This window comes from Eubalaena glacialis, chromosome 8 (genome assembly GCF_028564815.1).
Source record: "Eubalaena glacialis isolate mEubGla1 chromosome 8, mEubGla1.1.hap2.+ XY, whole genome shotgun sequence".
NCBI lineage: Eukaryota > Metazoa > Chordata > Mammalia > Artiodactyla > Balaenidae > Eubalaena > Eubalaena glacialis.
Genome location: NC_083723.1, coordinates 9,554,701 through 9,579,930, shown reverse-complemented (window position 1 = coordinate 9,579,930; position 25,230 = coordinate 9,554,701). Strand labels below are relative to the sequence as shown.

The 25,230-nt window shown below is 55.5% G+C and overlaps 1 protein-coding gene across 1 annotated transcript; it reads left to right on the top strand.

Annotated features, from left to right (window-relative positions):
* Nucleotides 1-5,163: 5,163 nt before the first annotated feature.
* RAMP3 (receptor activity modifying protein 3) lies at nt 5,164-20,988 on the top strand. The gene is made up of 3 exons (XM_061197551.1): nt 5,164-5,271; nt 15,777-15,909; nt 19,826-20,988. The coding sequence occupies exons 1-3, from the start codon at nt 5,208-5,210 to the stop codon at nt 20,079-20,081; spliced, it is 453 nt and encodes a 150-aa protein (XP_061053534.1). The 5' UTR covers nt 5,164-5,207; the 3' UTR covers nt 20,082-20,988.
* Nucleotides 20,989-25,230: the final 4,242 nt, after the last annotated feature.

Below are 25,230 nucleotides of genomic sequence, written 5' to 3'. Positions count from 1 at the left end.
CTCCCTGCCGCCCCTACTTTGTATACAGACCCTCTGCCGCATCACGTGCGAGTGTCACGTCCGGCGCTTCACTGAGGATGGAGAGACAATGTTTCACCGGCAGGGGGCGCCAAGTACCCGTGCACCTGCCCCGCTCCGCCGGCCTGTCCAGCCAAGTCTCCCACAGTCTGGGTTTTGCGGGGAATCTCCCAGAAGGAGTCGGCCGGCCGTGAGCCTCGGCTCCTCTCATGCTGGCTCCTGGGCGAGATGCGTGGAGCCGAGACGCCCCGTGTTCCTCTGATCCCATTTGCTCACAAACCCTCCACTTAGAGAAGAAGCTCCTTTATTGTCGAGAGAATTTGCTCCTAAAACCATCACAAGAAAAATTATTGAATAAATATCATGATAATACTGTGTCAGTCAGGGCTGGATCAGGAGAGAGAAGCCACACAGTAATTGGCACGGGAGAGTTTGATATAGAGAACTGTGAACGGAGACTGGGTGGCCTACGAAGGAACGCAGGACCGCAGCTGTAGGGACGCCTGGTCAGCAGACCCCGGCGGCAGGGGGGCGCCACCCTCAGGAGGAGCGAGTCAGGGGCCAGGCGCTGCCTGGGCGCATCATACGTGGGCGTGGGAACTGAGCGTCTCCGTGTCACACGTGAGAAGACGCAGGTGCAGGAGCAGCTGCTTCCTCTCTGGGGTCTCAGACCCTGGGGCCCGGCAGTACAGACAGGGAGCAGCCCCTGTGGGATCCAGCAGTGGGCCCTGTCCCCTCCTCTAGGGGCAGGGGATCTCCCCACCCTATGACACCCTCTGAGCTGGTCTCTGGGTGGCACTGGCTGCCAGGCCACTTGCAGGGGAGAAAAACCACTTGGGCTCACCCTTGAGGGCTCAGCTTACTCCACAGGGCCTGAGCCTACCGTGAACCACAGGGGAGGGCCTGTCTTACCCCCGGGGTCTCGTGCTCGTCCAGTGCCTGTGTTTCCCAGAGGACCTGGCATGGGTCCCTGGACCCTGCAGGGGCCCCTCCTCAATCAACACATCTGCTATTTTCCCATCTGGTGGCCTGTGGCCAGGCAGGGGTGAGGAGAGGACCCTCAGGGAGCTGCCTGCAGGCCTGCTGGAGAAGGTGGGGTCTGACGGCCTTGCCTTCCCAATGCGGAAGCCACCTGCTCAGAGCCGGTGTGCTGCAAGGAGGAGCCAGACAAGGCCGACAGGCGTGATGGCTACTCCGGGCCTGTCATGGCCATCTGGGTCCTCCCCATCTCCACCTCCATCTCCACCTGTACCATCTCCACCTCCACCATCTCTATCTCTGCCTCCACCACCATCTGTACCATCTCCAGCTCCACCATCTCCCCCTCCACCATCTCCACCTCCACCATCTCCATCAGCACCTCCACCATGTCCACCTCCACCATGTCCACCTCCACTCTCTCCACCTCCACCATCTCCACCTCTACCATCTCCACCTCCACCATCTCTATCTTTACCTCCACCACCATCTGTACCATCTTCAGCTCCACCATGTCCACCTCCACCATCCTCACCTCCAGCATCTCCACCTCCACCATCTCCATTGCCATCTCCACCATGTCCACCTCCACCATCCTCACCTCCAGCACCTCCACCTCCACCTCCACCATCTCCACCTCCATCCCCCAGTGCCTGTGAATCTCAGCACAGAGAAGCTCCTCTGACCTCAATCCTCACCTCTGACCTGAGAATGAGGCAGGGCAGTTATCCTCTTCAGCTTCAGATGGAAAACTCAAAGCTCCCTGAAGTTCTTTTTTTATTTTTATTTTCCTGAGGGTCTTGTGTTTAGGAGATAACAGAGCTTGGCTGGACCTTTGTCTGTGCATCTTGGACCCCCTGCTCCCCCACACCCTACTCTGAAACCCAGATCTGAGCCACCATGTGGGGAGGGGGCCAGGCCCTGGGAGTGTCTAATGGAAGAGCCGACACCAGGACTTGGACCAGATTTGTCGTTTGTAGGGGAAGTTTTCGAGCTTGGGGCGGGTTCCTATAAAAGCTGATTGGACCTGTTCTCAGGGGTGTGTGAGCTGAACCGAGGGCAGTTGGGGCTTCAGGGGAGCAGGAGGAGGGCTGGCTGGGAGAGCCTCAGGTGGGTTTCTGGATCCATCCATGTGGGGAGGAGATGGTCCTGGGGAGGGGTGACTGGCTCTTCTGAGAGCAAAGCCTGTGAGCTCAGGGAATCCCCTGGGCCCAGCCTGTTCTCTCTGCCCTGAGGCCCGAGGGCTGCAGCTGGCCTCCCAGACGTCATCAGCTTGGCCCAGAGGAGCTGGCTGTTTGGTGAGTAGGGGTTTCCATCCCTGGACGGATCCAGGCTACAGCCTCTCCCCCTGTTACGGGCAGATTGCTTGTGGATCAAACAGCATCGTCGTAGGGCAGCACCCACTGTCATGAGCACTGACCCTAACCCATCTGTCCAGGGTGTCCCCTTACCCAGCCTCCACCGTCCCACCTGCCCCTCTCAAGCTCATCTTTCCCCAGGGACTGCCCCTCCTGTCTTCCTGGGAACATCACACCCGTGCACCCAGACCTAGTGGCATATACAGCAAACACGTGTCCTTCCTCACCATCCTGGGGGAGACTGGCTCTGACTCAGCCCGGACCTCAGTGCAGCTGGAGGAATGTCGAGGTGACCTCTCACCCCAGGGCCGCCCACATGGCTGCTCCTTGGCCATGACGAAGCAGCTCTGCACAGCAACAAGCCAGAGCTGCCCAGCTCTTAAGTTCTGGCCCTGGAGTTTCCAGAACGTCCCTTCTTCTGTGATCCACAGATCATAGCGACCACTAATGCCAGCCTGGATCTGGCGGGGGGAGGGGCAGCCAAGAGTCTCTGATGACCTTTGAAGAGTCTCTGATGACCTCTCTGGAGAGAAGAGGAGCAGCCGGCTCTCAGCAGGGGAGACAGCTCTGCACAGGGGGGGTCCAGTGTGCCCAGCGGCTGCCAGGACAGGATGAATGTGGGAGCAGCAGGGTGGGGCCCCAGCAGGATGGCCCCTCTGGGACTCTCCCAACCCCCTCCTCACTACCTGCCTGAAGCCACCTGCACCAGCAGACCACGTGCCCTGTGCGGGCCCTGGCACTGTGCACAGGGAACGGAAGCCAGGGCCCTGCCTCTCAGGCACTCCCTCTAACGGGGATGCATGGGCAGTCTGCAGGCCTCGGGAGTTTGCCCTGGGGCACGGAGGAGCTCCATGGAAGCGGGGTGCAGGGACCCGAGTCTACGGGATGGGGGAGGGGAGGGCATCCCAGACAGGGGAGCAGCTTCATCCAGCGCCCTGCCTCCCATGGTGCTCGTTCCCTAGTACTGGTCAGTGTGGAGCCACAGCCCCAGGCTGGGGCAGGCTCCAGGCTGCTGTCTGGTCTGCCCCCGCATCTGGCCCATCTCCCCCATTCCAGCCTGCTAGCTGTGTACAATTGCCTGCGAGGTCTGGCCTAGCCTCTCTCGTGGAGTGGTGTAGGACTCTGTGAGTCTGTGGCCTCCTGGGACACTGGTGGACACCTGGACCGTGCTCTTGGCTTGTCTCCCTTGCTGCAGGGCATCTGAGAGAGGGCAGCTGGCAGGAAACACTGGCTGAGACTTCAGACCCCGCTGAACGCGTGGAAGGCCTGGGTCACAGGTTCTGAGTCACCCCTGCATCTGTGCTTGCCACCAACTAGGGCAGAAGGCAGGCAGGACGGCTGGTCAATTTTAATTAGCTTGAATTCGCCCTTGAAATAATTCTGGTTGTAATCAGAAAAAGCACAGAAAGCTTCCATCCCTTATTAAGTGGACTTCCTCATGCAAGAAAGGTCAGTTCAGCTCTTGCAAGGTAGTTGTTTTGTGTGCCTGTACTAGAATCCCTCTACCCAACCCTCCCTCGCAGGACCTGGGCTTTGGGGTGGGGTTATTACCCACCTCCCACCACTCAGAGAGGCGGAGGCCTTGTCCAGGTGGGGAGCCCACTTGCTCCATCCCTGTGCCTTGGGAAGGGCCCAGGCTGAGAGCAACCAATCCCTGAGGGGGCCCCCGCCTTCCCGACCCCGCTCCCTGAGCCCTCAGACCAGCACGTGCTGGGGGGGTGTGGACTGGGGGCACCGTAGGGCAGAGGGGTCCCCACCAGTGACAGTGTGACCAGCTGTCTGTGGGGCCAGAATCTATGCTAGGGGCTGAGGGTGACAGAGGTGACCAAACCAGGCGATGTGATCCATGGTTGGAGAATCCCGAGTCCCTCCGTCCCTCCCCTCGGAGCCCATGACACTCCTCTAGGTCAGGTCCTTAGGGGTACCCAGTCACTCTCCTGGCCCTCGTCTTGTCCCCTGAGGCCTCCAGAGGGCACAGGGCAGGACCAGGGCCTGAGGACGCGGTTCTAGCCATGGGCAGTGGGGTGTGTGCGTAAGTGCAGGCGAGTGCACGCGTGCACGGCCCCACCCGCTCTAGTCCAGAGGGCTGCAAAGGCGCCTGGCACAGGCGAGGCCCCAGGAAAGTATCCTGGGGGCCTGAGGCCAATAAGAATTCGGGGATCAGCCGCGCTCCATCCTGAGGGCTCCTCCCCGCACCCTCACACAGAGATATTCGCACTCTCAGCCAGCTCTCTCCCCAGGGGGGCTGCCCTCCTCGGTCTCTCATGGCACAGAGACGCACAGCAGTCCTTCTCCAGACGCCTTCCCCTGCTCTTCTTCGGGCTGGGGTGAGGGTGGGTGCATCCGCAGGCTGCCCTCACCTGCCCCTCATCTTGCCCCGCAGCCCAGCCGGGCGGAGCCTTACAGGCGCTCACTTGCGGTGGGCCGCGCCCACAGGGCTGGAGGAAGGGGGCTTGCGCTGGGGAGGGGATCCGTCCTGAGGGAAGGACCGTCCAGTGAGGGAAGACATACCTTGGGGGATAGGGCGCGTCCTTAGGGGACTCGTCCTAGGGATGGGAGCGTCCTGGGGGAGGAAGCGTCCTGAGGGGGACCACGTCCTGGAGGAGCACGACCTGAGGGAGGGCACCTGGGTGGGAGGGAGGCGCATCCTAAGGGGCGCAGAGCGCATCCTAAGGGGCGCAGAGCACATCCTGGGGGAAGGCACCTCCGGGGGGCGGGCTTTTTGCGGCCCCATCCCCGCCTGGGCTCCGCCCCCGGGCGCCCCTAGCGCCCCCACCCGGGACTCAGCTGTACAGCGCGCCGCAGCTGGAGGGTGCGCCACACAGCTGGACCGCGCGCCGCAGCTGGTCAGCTATGGAGACAAGAGCGCGGCGGCGCCCGCACCTTCTCCCGCTGCTGCTGCTGCTGCAGCTCTGCGGTAAGGGGACGCTCGGTCCGGCACCGGGGGGGCCCCAACCGCCTCTGGGGCCGTGGGGTCCGCGCGGCCTTTGCCTTCCTGCATCCGCACCTGTCTGCACCTCCTCCCCTGCACCGACCTGGGCGAGCCCGGCGCGCCCCGCTCCGGAGGGGCGAGGGGTGACCCGGGGGCGGTCCCCAGGCTCTCTCCAAGCCGATGGCGACGGACCGGACTAGGAAGGAAGGCGCAGGGTCTCCTGCGGGCTCTGCATCGCCAGCCGCAGACTCGGCCTGGGCCTGCCCCTCCCAGCTGCGATGTCTCCGGCCTCGCTGCCCTGGAGCTGGGGACGCCATGCCAGCGCGACACCCCGAGCGAGCAGCGGCGGCGGGCATGTCCGCCTCCCTCCTCCCTGTGAGATAGTGCGCTCCTCGTCCCGGGGCTCCTGCGTTCACACCAGGCGCAGCGGTGTGCATGAGAGGAATCCAGAACTGGGAGTGCTAGATCTTCCCTGCTGTGCCTGTTCTTCCGAGGACAGTGTTTCAGTGTGAGTGTGTGTGTGCTTGTGTCTGGAGAGACTGGCTGCAGGGGGCAGGGGGCGGCTCTCCGAGGCTGCCTCTCCCAGATCCCTTCTCCAGCAAGAAAACGCAACTCCTGGGAGAACACATTGCTCACAAATTGGGAATGGATTGAATGAAAAGGTTGTTTTGAAAAATCGTTCTAAAGAAATCATCCAAGAACAAGTAATAGGGTATGCGTGTTTGGGGAGGGCTTCGGTGGGAGAGACTTGCTGAGACTGGGAGTTGCAGAGCAGGGTCTGAGCCTGGCCAGCTCTGGGAGGAGGGAGCCCTGGCCTGGGGTTCAAGGGTCTCAGGCCCTGTCCGTGGGGGCCACTGTCCCCTGGGTCCTTTGGGATGCTCCCTTGCCCTCACTGGCCTCAGTTTCCCTGGCTGTAAGATGCAAAATTGGGCTTATTTGAAATATCGTTGTCAGCTTTGATGACCTGGAATTTGGAAAAGGCTGCATAGGCCCATCAGCATCTTGAACTCTAGGTTACCCTTCCACTGGAGATGTCTGGGGTGGAGAAAGTGTGACTTCATTTCATATTCTGGGGTTAGAGCCCTAGGGTTAGCTGGGTTTTGTGTTGAAGGAAAGGGTGATTGGTGGCTTCCAGAAATCAGGAGTGCACTGATGTGAGATTTCAGCAAGCTTCAAATACAAAGCTCTTGGATGGAGATTTTGGTCCTTGTAATGGAAGAGGAATCCTTTGATTCACTACGAGGGAAGCTGAGGTTCTCCTCACCTGCCTATAGCATGGAGTTGAGAAGGACCAAAGGCAGACCCTGTGCAGAAATCTTCTGTGTTAATAATCTTGGGCTCATGTTGGCACAGTTCTGGAGGCCACCTTGTCTTGTCTTGTTGGTCCCAGTGTCCCCCTCCCATGCAGCCTGGGCTCAGGCTCCCCAGCCAGGGGTGGGGACCAGGCCAGCCTCTCAGCAGACACAGCCCAGTGCTGGCCCGGTCAGAGTGAGGGCCTAGGGAACTGGGTCCTGACTGAGTCAGGGAGATGCAGGGAGAGGCAAACCTGCTCTTGGTCACGTGCTGCTTTGTCATAGGTGGGATGGGGGCCATATCAGCCCTGGAGACTGCTGCATCTTGAAAGGAGGGTTTCAGGGCTGCCGGCTGTCTATGCTCTGGATCCTGACACCCTGCTGTCCCTGAGCTGCCTCTGAGCTGTGCCAAGTGGGGGGCCTGGCTTCCCAGGGCGCAGGGCCACAGGGGGGCTGGTTCCTATTGACCATAGGGGCCCATCAGGGAAGGTGCTTCTTTGAAAATTACAAACCCTAATTCAGAAGCAGTTCCTGCTGTGCAGGGCCCTGGGGTAGTGAGATCAAGCAGAAGTCCACTCAGCTGGGCCTCTGCCTCTGTATCTGTTACCAGCCGGAGCCAAAACTGAACTCAGGTTTGGCTGCTCACTGCTCAAAAGTCAATGTTCGAGAGACAGGAGTTGGTGGGGGAAAAGAGATGCTTTATTCAGGAATCCAGGAACCTAGGAAGATGGCAGACTAGCATCCCCCAAACCAGCTCCGCGTTGCCAATCAGAGGGCAGGAGCTTTTAAAGGAAATCTTCCAGGATGTGCAGGGGACTCCGTGCAGAACAGCACTGCTCAAGATGGAGCCGCTTGTGTCATGGCTACAGTCGCGTCATCATGCAGGTAGCTTTTTCCCTCTGGTGGTGGTTTTTATCAAGTATGTACAGAACAACTCAGGAGTACGCATCGGACACTGTTATCTGTCTTCTTCAGGGAGGAAATAAAGATTCTGTGACTGCTATATGGCTGATTTACTCTTTAAATTGTTACCATTCTCTAGGCCTAACTGCTATTTTTGTCACTACGTGTCTATATCCTTTCAATCATTAATTCTTGAGCCAGGCTTTCGTGACTCAGGGGAGACTAGGAGACTAAAGCTTTTTTCTACAAACAAGAAACAGGGGACCCAGAAGGGCTTCTGTACCTGAGAGGGTCCTGCAGAGTCCTGCTTGGTTTCAGTCCCCCCTTTTCTTTGATATTTTCCAATCCTGAGGAGGAACAGGTGCAGAATATGAAAGGGAATAAAGTTTTGCATAGAAAGGTTAATCATAAACTTGCCAGAGGAGCTTGGTTTTAGTTCCGTTTTTGTTTTAACTTTTCCCAAATCTTTGAGGGAATGGGGTGATGATCACTCTGGTTACTTCCTGGTGAAATGGGGCCTAGTCCTGCCTCAATTTGGGGAATGGACACAGAGTTGGAAATAGTCCCTATTTCCAAGCTTAGCATCAATATTTTGTATTATGAAAACATTACTTCCCTCTTTGATTGCTTTGTCATAGCACCTGGACAAACATTTGAAAATTAGTAGATATATTACAATGAGGATAATAATCAAAATGCATGTTTGTACTATTTTCCGAATGTATTTTTTTCCCTTAATGGTTAAAGCAGACATACAATGTATGTTTAATAGACCACAAACAGGCTGTTTTAAATTAGCATAAAATTTGAGTTAAATCATGTAAAGCAGAAAGACTTCCCTATACCTCAATATGTGAAAATTTCTTCTATCATTTCCCCCTTTTGATTGCAAATCTTTCAGTAGAAAGCACTGATGATCAAAATATCTGTCCCTTGATTGTGTTTGCTGCCTGCCCTGGGTCTATCATCTCCCTTGGTGCTACTTCTACTTTTTGTTTATATGTTTGCCTAGTTATCCATGTTGGGGGAAAACTAATCAGACATAACAAACAGCTACAAAGGTATGTTGACAGGGAAACATTTTATAGGTTATACATCTTATCAATTATATCAAATTGTCACACAAACATTGCACGTGCTCCAAGCAGTAGACTTAAAGCAAGCAGTGATACATGCCACTGGTAGTTATACTCTGTGACAACTTTATTAGAGACATTTTTTCATGTAATGTTTTCCATGTAGTTTAATAGACCAAATAATCTTAATTAGTTTAATATTTCATTTTGAGATGGCTCAGGGACCCTTTGGAAAAAAAGTTAGCTAGAGAAAGAAACTTACAATCTGTTATCAAAGCAGCTCAATATTCCAGGAAATCTTTGTTCTCTTAACAGAGAGAGAAAAACAAACTCTAGTCCTGTATTAGTTTGCTTTTAAATTCAATCTAATCTCAATCAATCCTGACCATGCACAAAACTCTTTTCTTCAGGTTCCTTTTCTATAAACCTTCCACAACTTTCTGTATCTATATAAGTTTGTCCCTTATTTTTTCCCATCTAGAAACAATGAGCTCTAGGACAAAATTATTTTCCCTTTTTCTTTAACAAAAATATCTCCATCCTTCTCTTGCTGACAAAGTATTTTCTTTATATTCTGAAATGATTTCCTTATTATTTTTAACAGTTTAATAGCATATTTATTAGAATTTTTAACCCTTAAAAACCTTAATCGCCAGCAAAAACCAAAAGCCAACTAACTGAACTGTTTGTTATGCCAATGTTTTCTGATTGGCAAACTTATAAACATGTTCTCTAACCTCTAAAAACATATTTTTTAAAAAATACATTTTTATAGCATAATTTCTCTCTTTAAAGTGGTTCAAGATGTGTGTCTAATAAACCCAAACATCTTTAGTTTTTTTTTCTCTCGTAAAACAAAAGAAGATAGACTTGTCTAGCAATCAATGTTCCAGTATTTTATCTTAAAAATGACCTAGACCTTCAAGAAATTTTTATCATTTAACTTAATTCAGCAAAACTCGAAAGTTTCAAGTTACTAAGAATCTGGAAAGACTAAAACATAATTACTTCTAAAGAGTTCACCTAAAAGCTTCTATACCACTTATCTCTATTTTTTTTACTTATGACAGTATCATCATACCAAATTAATTTTCTTGTTGACAATTTTTTCAATAGATATAATATGAATTTACTGACTTTCAGTAAATCTAGGTACAATAAAATTATCATACTTAACATTGATGACTCTAAAGACATGTCTGTATTAACTATACTTTAACTTTAATGCTGGATATTAATTTAATACTGAATATTCCCCAGATCACATGAACCTGAAATTCATTTTGGTTAGTTTTTTGTTGTATTTAGAAATGTTTGATTTGTAAGCACTTACTTTTCTTTAAGCCAATTAAGTAGAGCTCATTTACAAATTAGTTTTGATAATACTATCCAAAGATAAAGACATATAATTATAATGTATACATAGACATACATATACCCAGATAGGCAGAGATCTCATAGCTTCATTTAATTAAATTAATTAATTAATTAATTAATTAATTATTTTTGGCTGCGTTGGGTCTTCGTTGCTGTGCGTGGGCTTTCTCTAGTTGCGGCGAGTGGGGGCTACTCTTCATTGCGGTGCGCGGGCTTCTCATTGCGGTGGTTTCTCTTGTTGTGGAGCACGGGCTCTAGGTGTGTGGGCTTCAGTAGTCGTGGCAGGTAGGCTCAGTAGTTGTGGCTCGTGGTCTCTAGAGTGCAGGCTCAGTAGGTGTGGCGCATGGGCTTATTTGCTCCGTGGCATCTGGGATCTTCCTGGACCAGGAATCGAACCCATGTCCCCTGAATTGGCAGGCAGATTCTTAACCACTGCACCACCGGGAAGTCCCATACCTTCATTTTAAAACTTATTCATGAATCAGGTATTTATTTCAATACAAAACTTATTAGTTTATAAATCTCATCCCATTTTTCCTCTCTATTGTGAAATAGCTCTAATGCATAATAGTAGTGTAGTTTAGGGACCCATTAAAGGGCAAATTTTTTCCCCCTGAATCTAGGGAGTATTATGGCCAGGTTGTATTCAAAGGAAAATCATCTTTTTACATTTCATTGGTTTGCAACTGGAAGTGGTCCAGTTCTGGAGGATGCACCCTGAGGTGCTGCATTCAGGAAACAAATTTTGGTTCCCATAGAAGTCACACTTATGCACAAGACAAATGCAAAGATACACACAAAGAGCAAAATTCAACTCTTGTAGCACAAAAACAGAAGGGTGAAGTCCAACAATTCCCTCGACTTACCCAAATGAGGTTCCCTCTTTTTAACAACAAACAAATGGAAGGATAGGGAATCAAGACATCATGTGTCATGGCAGTTCACCTGGCCAGTGTAAAACCAAAAATTGTAGTTGGACTAAGTTAAATTTACTTACTTGAGTTTGAAAAGCCTCTTCCCCCATCCTTTTTCACTTTTGGTTGACGTTCTACTAATTAACCCAAGGCCTACTGCTCGGTTTCATGCCTAGCCCTTGACCAGCCCCTTGGGTCTGGGTGTGAATCCTGGGGGCCTCCCTTTGCAGTGGCTTAACCCCAAGATTATAAGACACTTACTTACTGGCCCTTAGCTTCAGTTTCCCCCACTCTAGTGTGGATGCAGGAATACCAACCTATAAAGGGCTGTTGTGATTGCCATTTGGATTCAATGAGTTCAGTCCCCATAACGCTGTTTGGGGCCCAAGAGTGTGGAATGAAAGGGTTGTATGTATGGGAAGCTTCCATCAGTGCCTGGCACACATTCTGTGGGCACTTGAGTTTGCTAGCAACTGTGGCTCTCAGGGACTCACAGCACCCCCAGACAGAGTGCCCATGCCAGCGTGTATGTGTATGAACATGTCACTGTCACTGTTTTTGTCACTGGTGGGAGTAATGTTGTCCTGCTGTTGAGCCACCTCCTGTCACATTGGATTCTGTGGACTCAAGCGAGCCCAGATGCAGTGGCTGGATATCAAGTACCCCAGTGACGCAGTGATTGCAAGGAGGTGGTTAGCCGAGGGGTGTTTGAAGGTCCTCTGATGTCCCTCTTCATTGTATAGATACAGAAACTGAGGTCCAGGGTGGGGAGGTAACTCCCCAGACTGCAGGGACTGGGGGCAGAACCTTTCAGAAACCACACCCTCCCATAGCCCTACTGGCCACGGCCCATCGCTGCAGGGCCTGCGGAGTCTGCTCGCTGCTGGTTTGCACCAGAGGAGAACGAGAGCTCCTGTATTTCATTTCCAAATGACTGGCCATAAAAGGCCTTTCTCTTGGAAATGCATCTGTTTGGCTGTTTATCATCTCCCAGAGTCTGGAAGTCCCCTAGACAAAAGGAACACAGTCCTGCATTTTCTTTGTTTCCCTGATGGAACCAACTGAAATGGTTTTCTATTTCAATTTAATACCCGAGACCTTTACTAATGCAGCTGGTAGCTTGAGTGGGTGGCAGCAACACACTTTCCTGGTGTCAGGAATCTGCATCTTTACCTCACTGTTCTAACACAGGGCAGGTTGTTGGGTTTGGCTGGGAGCCCCTTAAGCCTGTGCATCAGAAATGGTGCCGTAATTACCAGTCTCCCCACCCCCTCATGGAGGGCACCTGTGGTTGATCAGACAGGTGTCCCATGGTGCCTGCCCTGTGCATCCTCACAGCATCCTCCCCCTCCCCCCCGCCCCCCGCCCCATGGGCGGGGGAAGTTATCCCAGGAAACCTGCCTTAGGATGTCATGTGGTCCTTGATGGTACATTCTCAACCTGCCCTGGCCAGGCCCCTGTGGTGCCGGGTATGTGGCGATTCTGGGACATGTGGAGATTCTGGGTTCATGGAGATTCATGGAGGAAGGAGGAAGGAAGAGGAGGAAGGGGCTCCAGTGGCGGGGAGAAGTGGGAGGGGAGGAGGAGAATGAGGTGGAGGAGGAGAAAGCACTGGGCTGGGTCTCAGTGATCTGACAGGTGGCGGTTGGGTCAGGCTGAGGATGTCTAGGTGTTCCAGGTCTAAGGGGTCCAAGAGGTCCAGGGGGTCCAGGTATTCAAGGTCCAGGGGACATCTAGGAGGTCCAGGGTCCAGGTATTCAAGGCCCAAGGGGTCCAGGGGGTCCAGGGCCAGAGGATTAAAGTCCAGGTCATCCAGGTCCATGGATCCAGGTTCAGTTGGGTCTAGATGGTGGTCCAGGTGGTCTAGACGGGCCAGGTCCAGTTGGGCCATGGCTGGGAGGAGTGGCAGCAGCCAGCAGGGGTGAACAGTGTGAGACTTGCCTGGCCCGTGTCCATGTGGGAGGAGGATGGAGCCCAGGAGACCCATGGAGGATACTGGGAGGATACTGTCAGGGGATGACAAGACCAGGCCCAGGAATGGGTACAAGGGCTGGATGTAGAGAACATCAGGTGGACTTTCAGAGCCTGTGGTGGGGAACCTGTCAGTGAGCTGCCAGGAAAAGGTGCCTTTGGAACAGGGCGGCCAGTGGGAGAAAGGAGCACAGGCTGCCTTCTCATCATCTGCCTCCACCTCAGCCTGAGAGCCTGCGTTCCCTAAAGTCACTAACTGTAGGCCTGCACGGCCCTGGACCCAGGGCTGCACCTGGGTTTGGCCCCCTACCGTGTTACTGAGCAGGCCGATGACTTTCCCCGGTCATGGTGGCCCTGTCTTGTCGGGCTGTTGCAGGGCTCGGCGAGTTGGACCACACTTAGGACAGGGCACTCAGTGGACATTGGTCAGTACTGAAGCGGAGGGAAGCCGGGCAAGGAGGTGTCACGGCTCCATTTCCAGATAGGGAAACCTAGCCTCAGAGAGGAGAGTGAGTGCGTCTGGGCTGGGGAGCAGAGTCACGGGGCTGTCTGACACCCCTCTGACTCTTGGTTTCAGCGCTCCCATTTTCTGTCTCTTACTCTGCAGAGTGTGGGCCTGGGTCTCACATCACCCACCTGGAGTTTGTCAGAGATTAGCATCTTGGTGCCCCAGGCCTGCGGGGTCAGAATCTTCATTGCGCAAGATCTCCACGTGCCTGTGTGCACGTAACTGTGAGCAAGCATTGCTCTTTCCACTTGTTCTCGGCTCTGACAGCACGTTGGAATTATGTGGGCGTAGGGGCGGTTTAACAAACACCGATTCTTGGTCCCTGTCTCAGGGCCTGGGCTGTGGCCTGGTGAGTCTGGTGTGCGGCCAAGTCAGACACCTCACGTGGTCACCCTGAGAGACTCAGTGCTGAAAGGGGCCGGGAGGGAGCCCCCTAGCCGCAGAGATCTCCAGGTAGGCTCAGGTATGGTGGTCTATTTTCCAATGTGGCTGCATCATTTTACGTTTCTACCAGCAGCATATGAGGGTTCAAATTTCTCCACATGTTCACCAACATTTGTTAGATCTTTTTGATAATAGCTATCTTGGGGGGTGTGAAGTGATATCTGATTATGGTTTTGACTTGCATTTCCCTGATGGCTAATGATGTTGATTACCTTCTCATGTGCTTATTGGTCATTTGTGTATATTTCTGGAGAAATGTTTATTCAGATCCTTTGCCTATTTTTAAATGGGTCATTGCTCTCTTTTTATAGAGTCATAAGAGTTCTTTATCTATTCTAGATACAAGCCCCTTATCAGAAATATGATTTTCATACATTTTCTTTCATTCGGTGGGTTGTCTTTTCACTCTCTTGATGGTATCTTTTGAAGCACAAAAGTTAAAAAATTTGATATAGTTCACTTTCTGTCTTTTTCTTTTGTTGTTTGTGCTTTTGGTGTCATATTTAAGAAGACTTTGTCTTATACAAGGACACAAAGACTTTCTCCTTTTATCCTAAGAACTTTTATAGTTTAGCTCTTACGTTTAGCTCTCTTATATGTTTTGAGTTAATTTTTGTGTAAATTGTGAGGAAAGGGTCTAACTTTATTCTCTTGCATGTGTATATACAGTAGTTCCAGCACCATTTGTTGAAAAGACTATTCTTTCCCTGGTGAATTGTCTTGGTACATTTATAGAAAATAATTTTATTCTAAAATGAAGGTTGATTCTTGGACTCTCAATTTTATTCCATTGATCTATATGTCTCCTCTTATGCCAGTACCACACTGTCTTCATTATTGTAAGATTACTGTAAGTTGTGAAATTGTGAGTCCCACATAGGCACACATACACCGGATACACACAGTAGGGCAGCGTACACATAGACACACACGTACAAACACACATACCACATAGACATACATATACACACAACATGCATACACACATCAGGACACACACGGCAGGGCAGTACACATATATACATCAGGATACACATGGCAGGGCAGATATACCTACACACACAACACACACAGATGTGAACACAACACACACACACCAAGACACACATGGCAGGGCAGCGTACACATAGACACACACACACACAGACGTACACACATACATATATCAATATAACATACATACTCCAGGACACACACAGCAGGGCTTTCTCTTGATTATATGATGGGAGCCAAAGCTGGGGGTCATGAGAGGGAAGATTACGAGGGGGGGAACTGACCCCTGGAGATCGGGTGCCTGGAGAGGGTGGGGGGATGGGTCCCGAGGGTCAGATAGGCGGGTGTTCCCAGTGGGAGGAGGGTTTTCTCTAGGGGCGGAGGGGACAGGAAGTGTTGGCGGCAGAGTTCAGGAAGAGTGACGAGAAATCCTGGGGCGGGGTTCCTGCCAGACCCCAAGAGTGTTCAAAGGACTGGCCGCTGTTGCTGGACCCTGCAGCCCTCAGCCCCTGGCCTCCTGCAGTGAGTCCCTGCAGCCCTCAGCCCCATGCCTCCTGGAGTTCAAGGGGGTGGCTCTGACAGGGTGGGCAGTCCTTACTGTCAAGGGGCCTCTGTCGCTGCCCAGAGGCCTGGGACTGTCATCAGACTCTCAGAATCCTTCCTGGGACATGCTCTAGGTGCCCTCACCCTCGAGGTGCAGCGGGCGTCCCTGCTCCCTGCCCCCAGCCAGCCCGGAATCCGTCAGCCCTCAGCCTCTCCACTCCCGGGACCCCTGTCCCTCTGCATGCTGCCCTCCTCTTACCTGCTTCTTCCCATGCCACCCTGGGAGGCCACGGGCCCTCTGGGTCCTGTCTCCTTGATGCCTCCAAGTGGGTCACTCTTTCTGCACTGGCTTCAACCTCCCCGGGTCACATGGAGGTCAAGGTGAAGGAGGACGACCCCAGCTGGCCTTGAGGGACATCAAGGCTCCTGCCAGCAATTCCAGCAGTGCTCACGGCTGTCTCCTCTCCAGGGGAGTGTCCCCCCGTGGGCGGCTGCAATGAGAAGCACATGCTGGCCGTGCTACCCCACTGCGGCAAGACCTTTGCTGAAAGGATGAAGAAGGTGGAGGTCTGGAAGTGGTGCAACTTGTCGGAGTTCATCGTGTGAGTGTCCCTGCTCAGGCACTGGGCCTGCCCACGCCCTGCCCTCGCCCTGCCCACGCCCTCCCATGCCCTGCCCGTGGCTTGCCTACCCTCTGCCCACAGCCCGTCTGTATCCTGCTGACCGTCTGCCTGTGCCCCGCCCTTGCCCTGCCCACGTCCTGCCCTCGGCGTCTGTGCTCCCCATGCTCCGAGGTCCACTCCAAGCCTCACAGCCCTCCGCTCCCCTCACAGACCACCCTGGCAGTTCCAAACTGGACACTCCAGGCTGTGTGTCCCCCATTCCTCTGAGCGAGGTCATGTCTCTGGGAAACGCTGACACCCACTGCCCTTCCTGAACTGGGTTCGTGCCCTGCCCTGGCGTGCCTGCCTCTCTGCACGGTCCATGCTGGGTGGAAATTGTCATGTTGGGTTTTCTTCACAGCACCGGCCAGGGCTGGGTTTGTAGTCAGGACCAGTGGACGCCAGAGAAACTGAACCCCGCTGGTTTCTACCTGGTGCGGCGGGAGCAGTGCCTCACCACAGAGGGCCCCACGTTCTAGAAGCTCCCGAGGTTTTTGATCTCCTCTGGTCACACCTAGCATCAAGTGTCAAGGTGGCCCTTTCACCTCCTCAGAAATCACCGATGGGCTGTGCCCACCCTCCTCCACTTCCCACTTGGCCACCTCAACCTGGTGCGCTGCTGGCGGCCGCTGCAGACTCAGACTGTCCTGTGAGCCGCGCCTGCCTGGGGGCCCCATCCTCCCTGGGAGCCCTGGGTTTGCTCAGTCGCATGAGCCCTTTCCCCTCCAAGACCCCGGCCCCTGTGCTCTCTGTCCCCAGTGGCTGTTCTAGGGGCTTCCACGCCCATCTCCCCAGGGGACAGTGGCTCCTTGTGGGCACGTCCACAGGCCCCTCGCAGACATAGTCGTTCGCTGAACCAAACGGTATGAAATTTCTGTGTCTGCTGGGAAAGGGGGCTGGGGGCTCGGGAAGGGGCTTGGCCAGGCTTCTTCTTGTCCTCTGAGCCTGGCCTGGACGCCAAGCCTGGAGTGGACACACAGGGGTCAGGGGTAAGGGAGGATGAGGTGGGCGCTTCCCATCCTGTGCCTTTGTCACCTGCTAAAGCCTCAGCGAGGAGATCAGACATCCAGCCCTGGGGCCTGAGGACAGCAGAGGGGGCAGCCAGGAGGGGGCTCTGAGAGTTGGAAAGAGAGGGGCCGACATCCACCTGAGTAGGGAAATTTGCCTGGCGGGAGAGGGAGTCTGACGGGGGCGGTTTGCCTCGCTCCCGGCCTCTGCATCCCCCTTTCCCATCTGGGCTATGGCTGCGTCTTCTCTTGCTCTGGGAGCCAGACTGAAGGGAGGACATGGGGAGGCCCTGGGTGACCAGGGGACGCTTGGGAAGCACAGACCCTGTCGTGACCCTGGTTCTGCGATGTCACACAAACAGCAGCTTCCTTGTGAAGAACACCCTGATTTCATCTCCAGCCTGAACTCGGGCTGGCGAGTTAACAGGGCTTGGGAGCTGTGTGTGCAAATGTGTGCGTCCCTGCCTTCTGCCTCCCCAGCCCAGGGAAGGGCGGGATGCTGGGATGTGGGAGTTGGCCTCTACAACTCTTGCCATGTGCCTGAGTGCCTGACCGTTTGGTGTCTTTTATCCTAAAAGCGTTTGCTATTAAAATTCGGAGCCACTTCCCAGCGTTCTTGGGAAGCACCAGGTGTGGGCATTCTGTGCCTGGCCCCATAGGTCGATCCACAGAGATGGGTGCTGTGCTCAGCTCTGCCCCATTCCTGGCCTTTGGGGCTCACCCCGAGACCGAGCACCTACTATGTGCCAGGCACTTGCCAGGAGTGTATTCACTTCACTTCCTTTGGTCCTTTCAGTCACCTTATTGGATAAGAATTATGAACCCCATTTACAGGAGGGGAAACTGAGGCTCACGGAGGCTAAGTAATGTGGGCAAAGTCAAGAAGATGGTCAGTGGCCTAGCTGGGATTGAAGGACATTGATTCTTCATCCTGACCTCTAAGCTGCTGTCCTGTGCTGTTTTCCGTGCATGGGGGTCACACGGGCCACACACCACTCCCCAGCCCCTGCAGGCTTGCTGTCCACAGTGGGGCTTCCCCCAGCTCCATCTGCTTCGTTTCAGCCCTACTGAGCCCTGGGGTGGGTCGAGGCTTGGCAGGGTGTCAGGTTAGAGGCTCTGTCTGGGGTGGCAGGTCACTGATGGGGCCCAGTGGGAGGGGTGGGTCTTGGGGAGTGATGGGCTTGCCTGAGGACCTGGCTGGTGAGGTGTCTCAGAGCCTGAACATGTCCCAGGGGGCCACATCACGGCTCTGCACACAGATTCCAGGCCATACCCTTTGCTTCCCGCTCTCTTTTGCCTCGTGTGGCTCTCCCTTGTCTGCGTTACCTGAGGGGTGCAGGGCAGACGTGTGCCTGACCAGCCACCCCAGCGTCTGGGCTGGGAAACTGCCCGGGGCTGCCAGGAGGCGTGGGCACTACGAAGGCCTGGTTGAGTGATTAGCCGCCCCGTTTCCCACCGCCTTTCCAGGCAGAGACGGGGTTCTGTACAGGAAGCTCCTTGCAGGAGGCAGTTCCTTCCTGTTGCTCAGGCCAGGCCACGCTCCCTGGGTCAGCACCGGAGGGGGTGGGGGGGGCCACAGGGCCTGGTTCCTGCGGGGATCTGACGCCGGAGCCTCTCCTGCTCCCATACCTGTCCTGCATGCAGCACTCTGCCAGGTGCAAGAGAGTGTGGGCAGTGGTGGAGCTGGTGCACCTTGGCAGATGTCTGACCAGCCCTCTCACCAGAGCATCTTGGACGATGGCTGCCAGCCTAGGCCACCAACCCCAGAGGCCGCTAATCCCAGGCCAGCTGGCCGTTGGGCTGAACTCTGGGTCCTGGTAGCTGTAGCCCTTGGTTGGCTTCAAGGACCGTCCAGAGCCTGCCCGCTGGATGGACGTGGCTCCTCATGGGTGGTTTGCTGAGTGCCCTTTCCAGGTTTGACCAACACAGACAGGAAGACCCTGGGGCGGGGGGAATCCCACGTGTCCTGTCAGCTGGGGCTGGGGGAGGTGACTTCTGAGAGGAAGACAGGCCGGGGCTGGGCTCACAGGTGGGACACGCCCCCCCAAACCAGGTAAATGAGGGCAGGCTGACTTGACTGGGAGGCCGCTGGCCCTCGGCCTGCCTCAGGGAGACCTCCTCCCCGGGGGGCCCATAGAGTGGCCTTAGGTGACAAGGGCCTTGCAGGTCCAAGTGGCTGTGACTCCACACATCCCTTGGTCTTGGAAAAAGAAGCCAGGCCCAGAGTACTCTCTGGGAAGACCTGGGAAGTGCTGGGCCCAGACCTTGGGCGTTGGGAGTTCACGTCCTCATAGGAAGCAGGTGACGGCTGTGGATGCCCAAGATGAGGGCAGGGATGATGGAGGAGATGCAGACCGGGGCATGAGGTATATTTTGGGGAGCTCATGGCCTCAAGAGTTCCCTTGCTGGGCTCTGCTGCCTCTGTTTTAAGATGGGAGGGCCAGGAGTTGGGCTCGATGACACCAGGCTCTGTGCAGAGGTCATTGTCTGCCGGGGTGGGCACGAGGGGAATCGAGTTTGTGACGCGGCAGCCTGCGAAGGGGAGTAGAACATGGCTGTGCACTTTGGGGCGGGGGCTCAGGGGCAGATGAAAGCGGGGCTGAGGCCTAGAAGTGGGAAGCAGGGCATGGGGTCGCCATGCCATAGAACCTCTGGGCAAGGACGCCAGGGAGATGGACCCTGCTGGCCCAGCAGGCCCAACAGGGCTCATAGCAGGAGGCCTTCCCCTGTGGCCTGGGGCCATGATGAGAGCAGGCGGCCAGACGGGACTGCCCCCCACTTTCCCGGCGGTCAGGGCCAGAGTGAGAAGGGGCAGAGGAGCCAGGCGGTCAAGCCTTCTGCCTTCGCAGGTACTACGAGAGCTTCACCAACTGCACCGAGGTGGAGACCAACGTGGTGGGCTGCTACTGGCCCAACCCCTTGGCGGAGAGCTTCATCGCTGGGGTCCACAGGCGGTTCTTCCAAAACTGCTCCGTGGCCAGGCACCACTGGCAGGACCCCCCAGACGGAATTCTCATCCCGCTCATCGCAGCGCCCATCCTGCTGACCATCGCCATGACTGGCGTGGTGGTGTGGCGCAGCAAACGCACCGCCCAGGTGGTGTGAGGGCCCGGTGAGTCCGAGGGGCCCCGCCTGGAGAAGCGGAGGAAAGTTCTCCAGGGCTGGGAGAGCCGGTGGACACTCTTCGGCTGCCCCCCACCCTGCCTGGGCGGCCTTTGGGCTGGTGAAAGAAAACGTGCCGCGGCTGGAGCCTGCGTGCTGGGCACAAGTCACCGCTGCTTCGCCCGCGCTGTCCCAGGCTGGGCTGGGGCCTCGGGGTTCCTAGCACTGAGTCCCGCGGTGCCGCATCTGCAGCCCCGGCCAGACCCCGACCCCGCCTCCCAACTGACTCTACCCCTGGCCCCAGCCCAGCCCTGACTCCACCCCTTGGCTCTGACTCCACCCCTTGGCTCTGACTCCACCTGTGGCCCTGGCCGCACCCCCAGCCCTGACCCCACCCCCAGCCCTGGCCCCACCTCCCACTCTGACTCCATCCCCAGCCCTGGCCCCACCTCCAACTCTGACTCCACCCCAGCCCTGGCCCCACCCCAGTCCTGACCCCACCCCCAGTCCTGGCCCCACCTCTCACTATGACTCCACCCCCAGCCCTGGCCCCACCCCGGCACTGCCCTGGAAAGGTGTGCCTATTCCCACCTGGCTGGGGGTCGGGGGAAGAGAGATTGGGAGGGGGTTTTTGTAGGTCCTCGCTTGGCAGGCCTTGAGTCCTCTTGGTAGGGAGCCCACCTAGAGATCTGGAAGACTGAGGGTTGGGTTGGGGGTTCCAAGGAGCCACAGCACAGCCTGAGATCTGCTGTCTGGGGCCACCACCAGGGGCTGGAGCTGGGATGGGCTTCCTTCCTAACGGCCCCCCGGTGTGAGCACGGCCTCGGGGCGGGGTCCCGTGCGCTCTCGTTCTGGCTGAGCTCTGTCTGCCATGTCTGTGCTTTCTCTGAGTAAAGAGTCATGCTACTTCTGGGGTTTCCAGTTTTATTTCAGGGAATTCACAGAGACCCCACCTGGCCTCTTAGAACTGGCAAGTCCCTCATGCCCATTTTACAGATGGGGAGTGCCTGAGGCTCCAGAATGTCAGAGCTCAGAGCGGCAAAGAGAGCTTCATACCAGGGGAATGTGGGCAGGCAGGAGGGATCTACCCATCCAGCTTGAAGAGGTTTTGTGCTTCCCACTGGCACCCTGCGCTTTGAGGATGGAGGGGAGACTATCCTTCCAGCATTTCAAGGTCGCCTACGGCTTGCCAAGACCCCCACCTGGTCCTGGGGACCTGGGAGCAGCTGGTGGGGGCACTTTGTCCACAGACCTCTTGCTGGGCCTTGTCCGTGTTCCAGTTCTGGGGTTGAGGCTTTTGGATGTGGGCTGTTGGCTTCAGCACGGTCTTGCTGGGGACCAGAGGTGGGCCATGGCTATGAGTGGACGTGGAGAGAACCTGGCAGGGCAGTCCCTGTGTCCTTCAGAGGCCCCGCTCCCCTTCCTGCCTAGAGGTGCGGGTGGTCCCCTGAGCCTGTTGGTCCCCTCCAGGTGCCCAGAGGTGCGGGTAGGGGCACAGTGTAGGGACAGAATCTGAAACTCCTGGCACTTCTGCTTCTTGAGGCAGCTTCGGCTGAGGAACAGAAGTCTGTGATCTGAATGTGAACCCACGGTGACTCCAGTGCATCTCCCACTACCTGAGCCTCCGCTGGTCATCTTCGCTGGACATCTGCCAGATGACATGGCCTCTGGAGGCCGGGGTGCGGGGTCAGGGTGCTCGCGGGTCTCAGACCATCTCAGACCTTTAAAATGTTGGCCCTCTTCTCAGATGATGTCCTGGGGGGCCTGGCTGCCTTGGTGGGTGTGCATCCCAGCCCCTGGCTTGCCCTGGCCACTCCCTGTTTGAGGGCCTCTGGAGCACAAGCTGTGTGTGCCTTCCCCTCCCCAGGGGTCCTCACCTCCTGGGTCCCATAAGAAGCTGGGCCCCCACCAAGAGGCTGCTCCTGTGTGCACATGGCCGTCAAGTGGCCCTTCTTGGCTGCGGACCCCACCCTTACCAAGAGTGGTGACCCTTGCAATCCTGGGCCAGGCACCGGGCCACCCGACCACCCCCCTTAGCTCTACAGGGCACTTTCTTCACTAGGCTAACTTTAGCGACCTCCTGGCCCCACTGAGACCTCCGACCCCCAGGCCAGCTCCGTCCAGCTCTGGCTCTCTGCCTCCCCTCCCGCCCAGCCTGAATCCTGGTCAGTGGACTATTGGTCATGGCTTTGCGTGCTCTATCAGCCCCTTGGCCCTCTCATCTTTCACTGTGCTCATTGGCAAAGCCAGGGCACGGCTAACCCAGTTCTTTGCCTCCTTGAACCTGCAGTGGAGCTGCTGAATGTGTCGGGTGAAGAACGCACAGGGATGCTGTGTCAGCGCCTACTGCTGGGTAACAAATATCACAGACTTCGAGGCTGGAAGTAGTCCAGCTCTGCAGCCCGGAGTTGGGGTCCTGGTTTGCTGGTTCTCAGTGCAGGGTCCCTCCAGGCTGGAGCCAAGATGTCATCTGGAGCTCGGGGTTCTCGACCTGCAGGGTCTCTCCAGGCTGGAGCCAAGATGTCATCTGGAGCTCAGGGTTCTCGACCAGGCTCACGGTGTGTGGCAAAGGCCAGTTGAAAGGCTAAGGGCCCCATTTCCTGTGGCTGTCGGTGGGGCTGCTCTTAGCTCCTAGAGGCCCTGCACATGTTCCTGGCTACATGGCCCCCTCCATCTTCAAAGCCAGCAAAAGAGACTGTACATCACATTGACCCCTCTGACCTCTAGACTTGGATTTATCAGGGGGAGTCATATGATCGGTAAGCCCGCCAGGATAATCTCCCTATCTGAAGGCCAGTAAAGTTGAGACCTTAATCACATCTGAGAAATCCTGTCGCCCTGGTTAGAGTTTGACTGAATAATCGGAGCCCCACCAAGGAGCTCAAATTTAATTGGATTAGAATGTGGAGCATTTATGTCCCAGGTCATTGTCAACACAGTGGAGCAGACAGCCAGACACCAGTGGAGCCTGACAGCTGAGCGTGACACCCACAGAGACAACAGATTCCCACAGAGATCAGACACAGGGACATGAGAGGCAGCCCTGTGGAGCCTCTGTGGTCCTGAGCGTGTGTGGTGAGCCCAGGGCTGTGCTCTCTGAGAATGACACGTGGGCTCACACTGACAGGCCAGCCCATCCACCCACGACTGGCACGTGCGCATCAGCATCCCTCCCAAATTTGTCCCTCGTCCTCCAGTACTCTCCGAGAGCACGTGCAGACTTGCCTCTATCTTATGTACACAGATCAGCCAGGTGCCCCTCCCCTGGAGGCGGGTGGTGCAGGAATCCTCGACGTGTCCTTGACCGAGGTGTGCTCTGTGTGTTCTGTGTGGACCTCTGCACAACGGTCAAGGTGCTGCAGGGGACCACCTGGGTTTAATCCCAGCCTGACCGCTTATGACGTGACCTTTGACCAGTATGTGGCCTCTGCACAGGTAGGTTCCTGGTCTACACAGGGCCTTGGGAGGACGGGATGAGATAATCCACACAGCTTGCTGAACTTGGCACACAGTAGGTGCTCACTGTTGGCTGCTATTATGGAAAGTCTGGGCTGGGGTCTGGACTGGGGAGTCCCTGGCTTGTCCCTTCGTGGAGGGTGACACTGTGGGAGTGGACGATGGTCCCAGGGGATGTGCTGAGTGGGGAGCAAAGAGAGCTTAGGGCAAAGTCCCCGAGGGTTCCAACCTTAGGAAGGAGGGTCCTGGGCAACAGTGAGGGAGTGAGAGAACCAGAGAGTTTCCAGAAGGCGTCAAATGCTGCTGAGGGATCCAGTTCATGGAGACCAAGAAGAATCCCCTGGATGTGGTCAGGTGGCAATCCTTGGACCACTGTCAGAACCATCTCCTGTCCTGCAAGGCAACAAGACCAAGAATATGTCACCCACGGTGGGAAGCTTACGTGGCTTCAGTCAGGTCCTCTTGGAGGGAGGGCACTCCTGACCCTCCTGATGTCCTCACCACCCCCCCGAATGGCAGGCCACGATTACACTGGGAACACTTGTTGGGGGAGCCCTGTCCTGCTGGGACTGTTGGAGAAGTTTCCAGAAAGAGCAGAGTTGGCAGATGATGGGTGGGCCAGAAGGTTGGGAGATTGGGTGGTCCTGAAGGGTGTGGGAGGGGTGCTAAGGAGCAGGTGGGCAGCCCCGAAGCTGCCAGCTCATGCCACTTTACAAAAAACAACTGGAGATCCGGAAAGGCTTTAAACAAGGCGAGGTTCCCATGGCGGGAGCCTCACGTGGACAGATTTGAGGGATAGAGGAAGGAGGAACGGGCCCACTGTGTCGTCAATGCAGAGACTCTTTCCACCCACTGCCCCCTTAGTGGCCGGTCTAGCCTCCAGCAAAGCAGACCCACCCTTTCCCCACGGGCAGGGGCCCAAGTGGAGGGAAGTTGGGTGTCCTCTTGGGGAGCAGGAGGTCCTGGCAGGGAGGCAGAGATGGGCAGGGGGAGGGAGGCCGTTTTCCCAGCAAAGGTTTGACAGTCTTTTGTCAGCCCGCCCCTCCTACATGCTTATTTCTGGTCCCTCTCATCAGGAGCCTTTTCCTTGGGGCTGGTTTGGTCACCAGGCAGCAAAAGCCTTGAGGCTGTTTTTACAGCTTGCCTCGGGGCAGCAAAGAAAGGGGAGCGAGGCCACCTGAGCCCAGCGCTGCCGCTGCTTCCCCTACATGCCTGGTGTCCAGGGTGCCCACTCATGTCCAGGGTGTCCACCCAGGCCCAGAGATGCCCACTTATGGCCGGGTGTCCCTTTGTGTCCAGGGGTGAAGACACCTTCTTATTGCTGTCATTTATGTTCAGTTAAAAGTGGAGGCATTTAACTTGCAAAGTAGCCAAAATGAATGCAGTCAATGGAAGGGGATGAGTCAGAACATCAGAACCGGGGTGGGGGAGTTCCCTGGTGGCCTAGTGGTTAGGATTCCGGGCTTTCACTGCCGTGGCCCGGCTTTGATCCCTGGTCGGGGAACTGAGATCCCGCAAGCCGCATGGTGCGTTTCCAGGAAGACGAAAGAGGCCCCCAAAGGCCACTCTTCATGTCTCTGACCATAACTGGGTACAGGACGCATGGTTGGCAACTGGCTGGTGCTGTCCCCTGAGCCCTGCGGGAGCAGAGAGGCTGTGTGTGGCTGCACAGGTGTCAGGGACCTGGCTCCTCCCC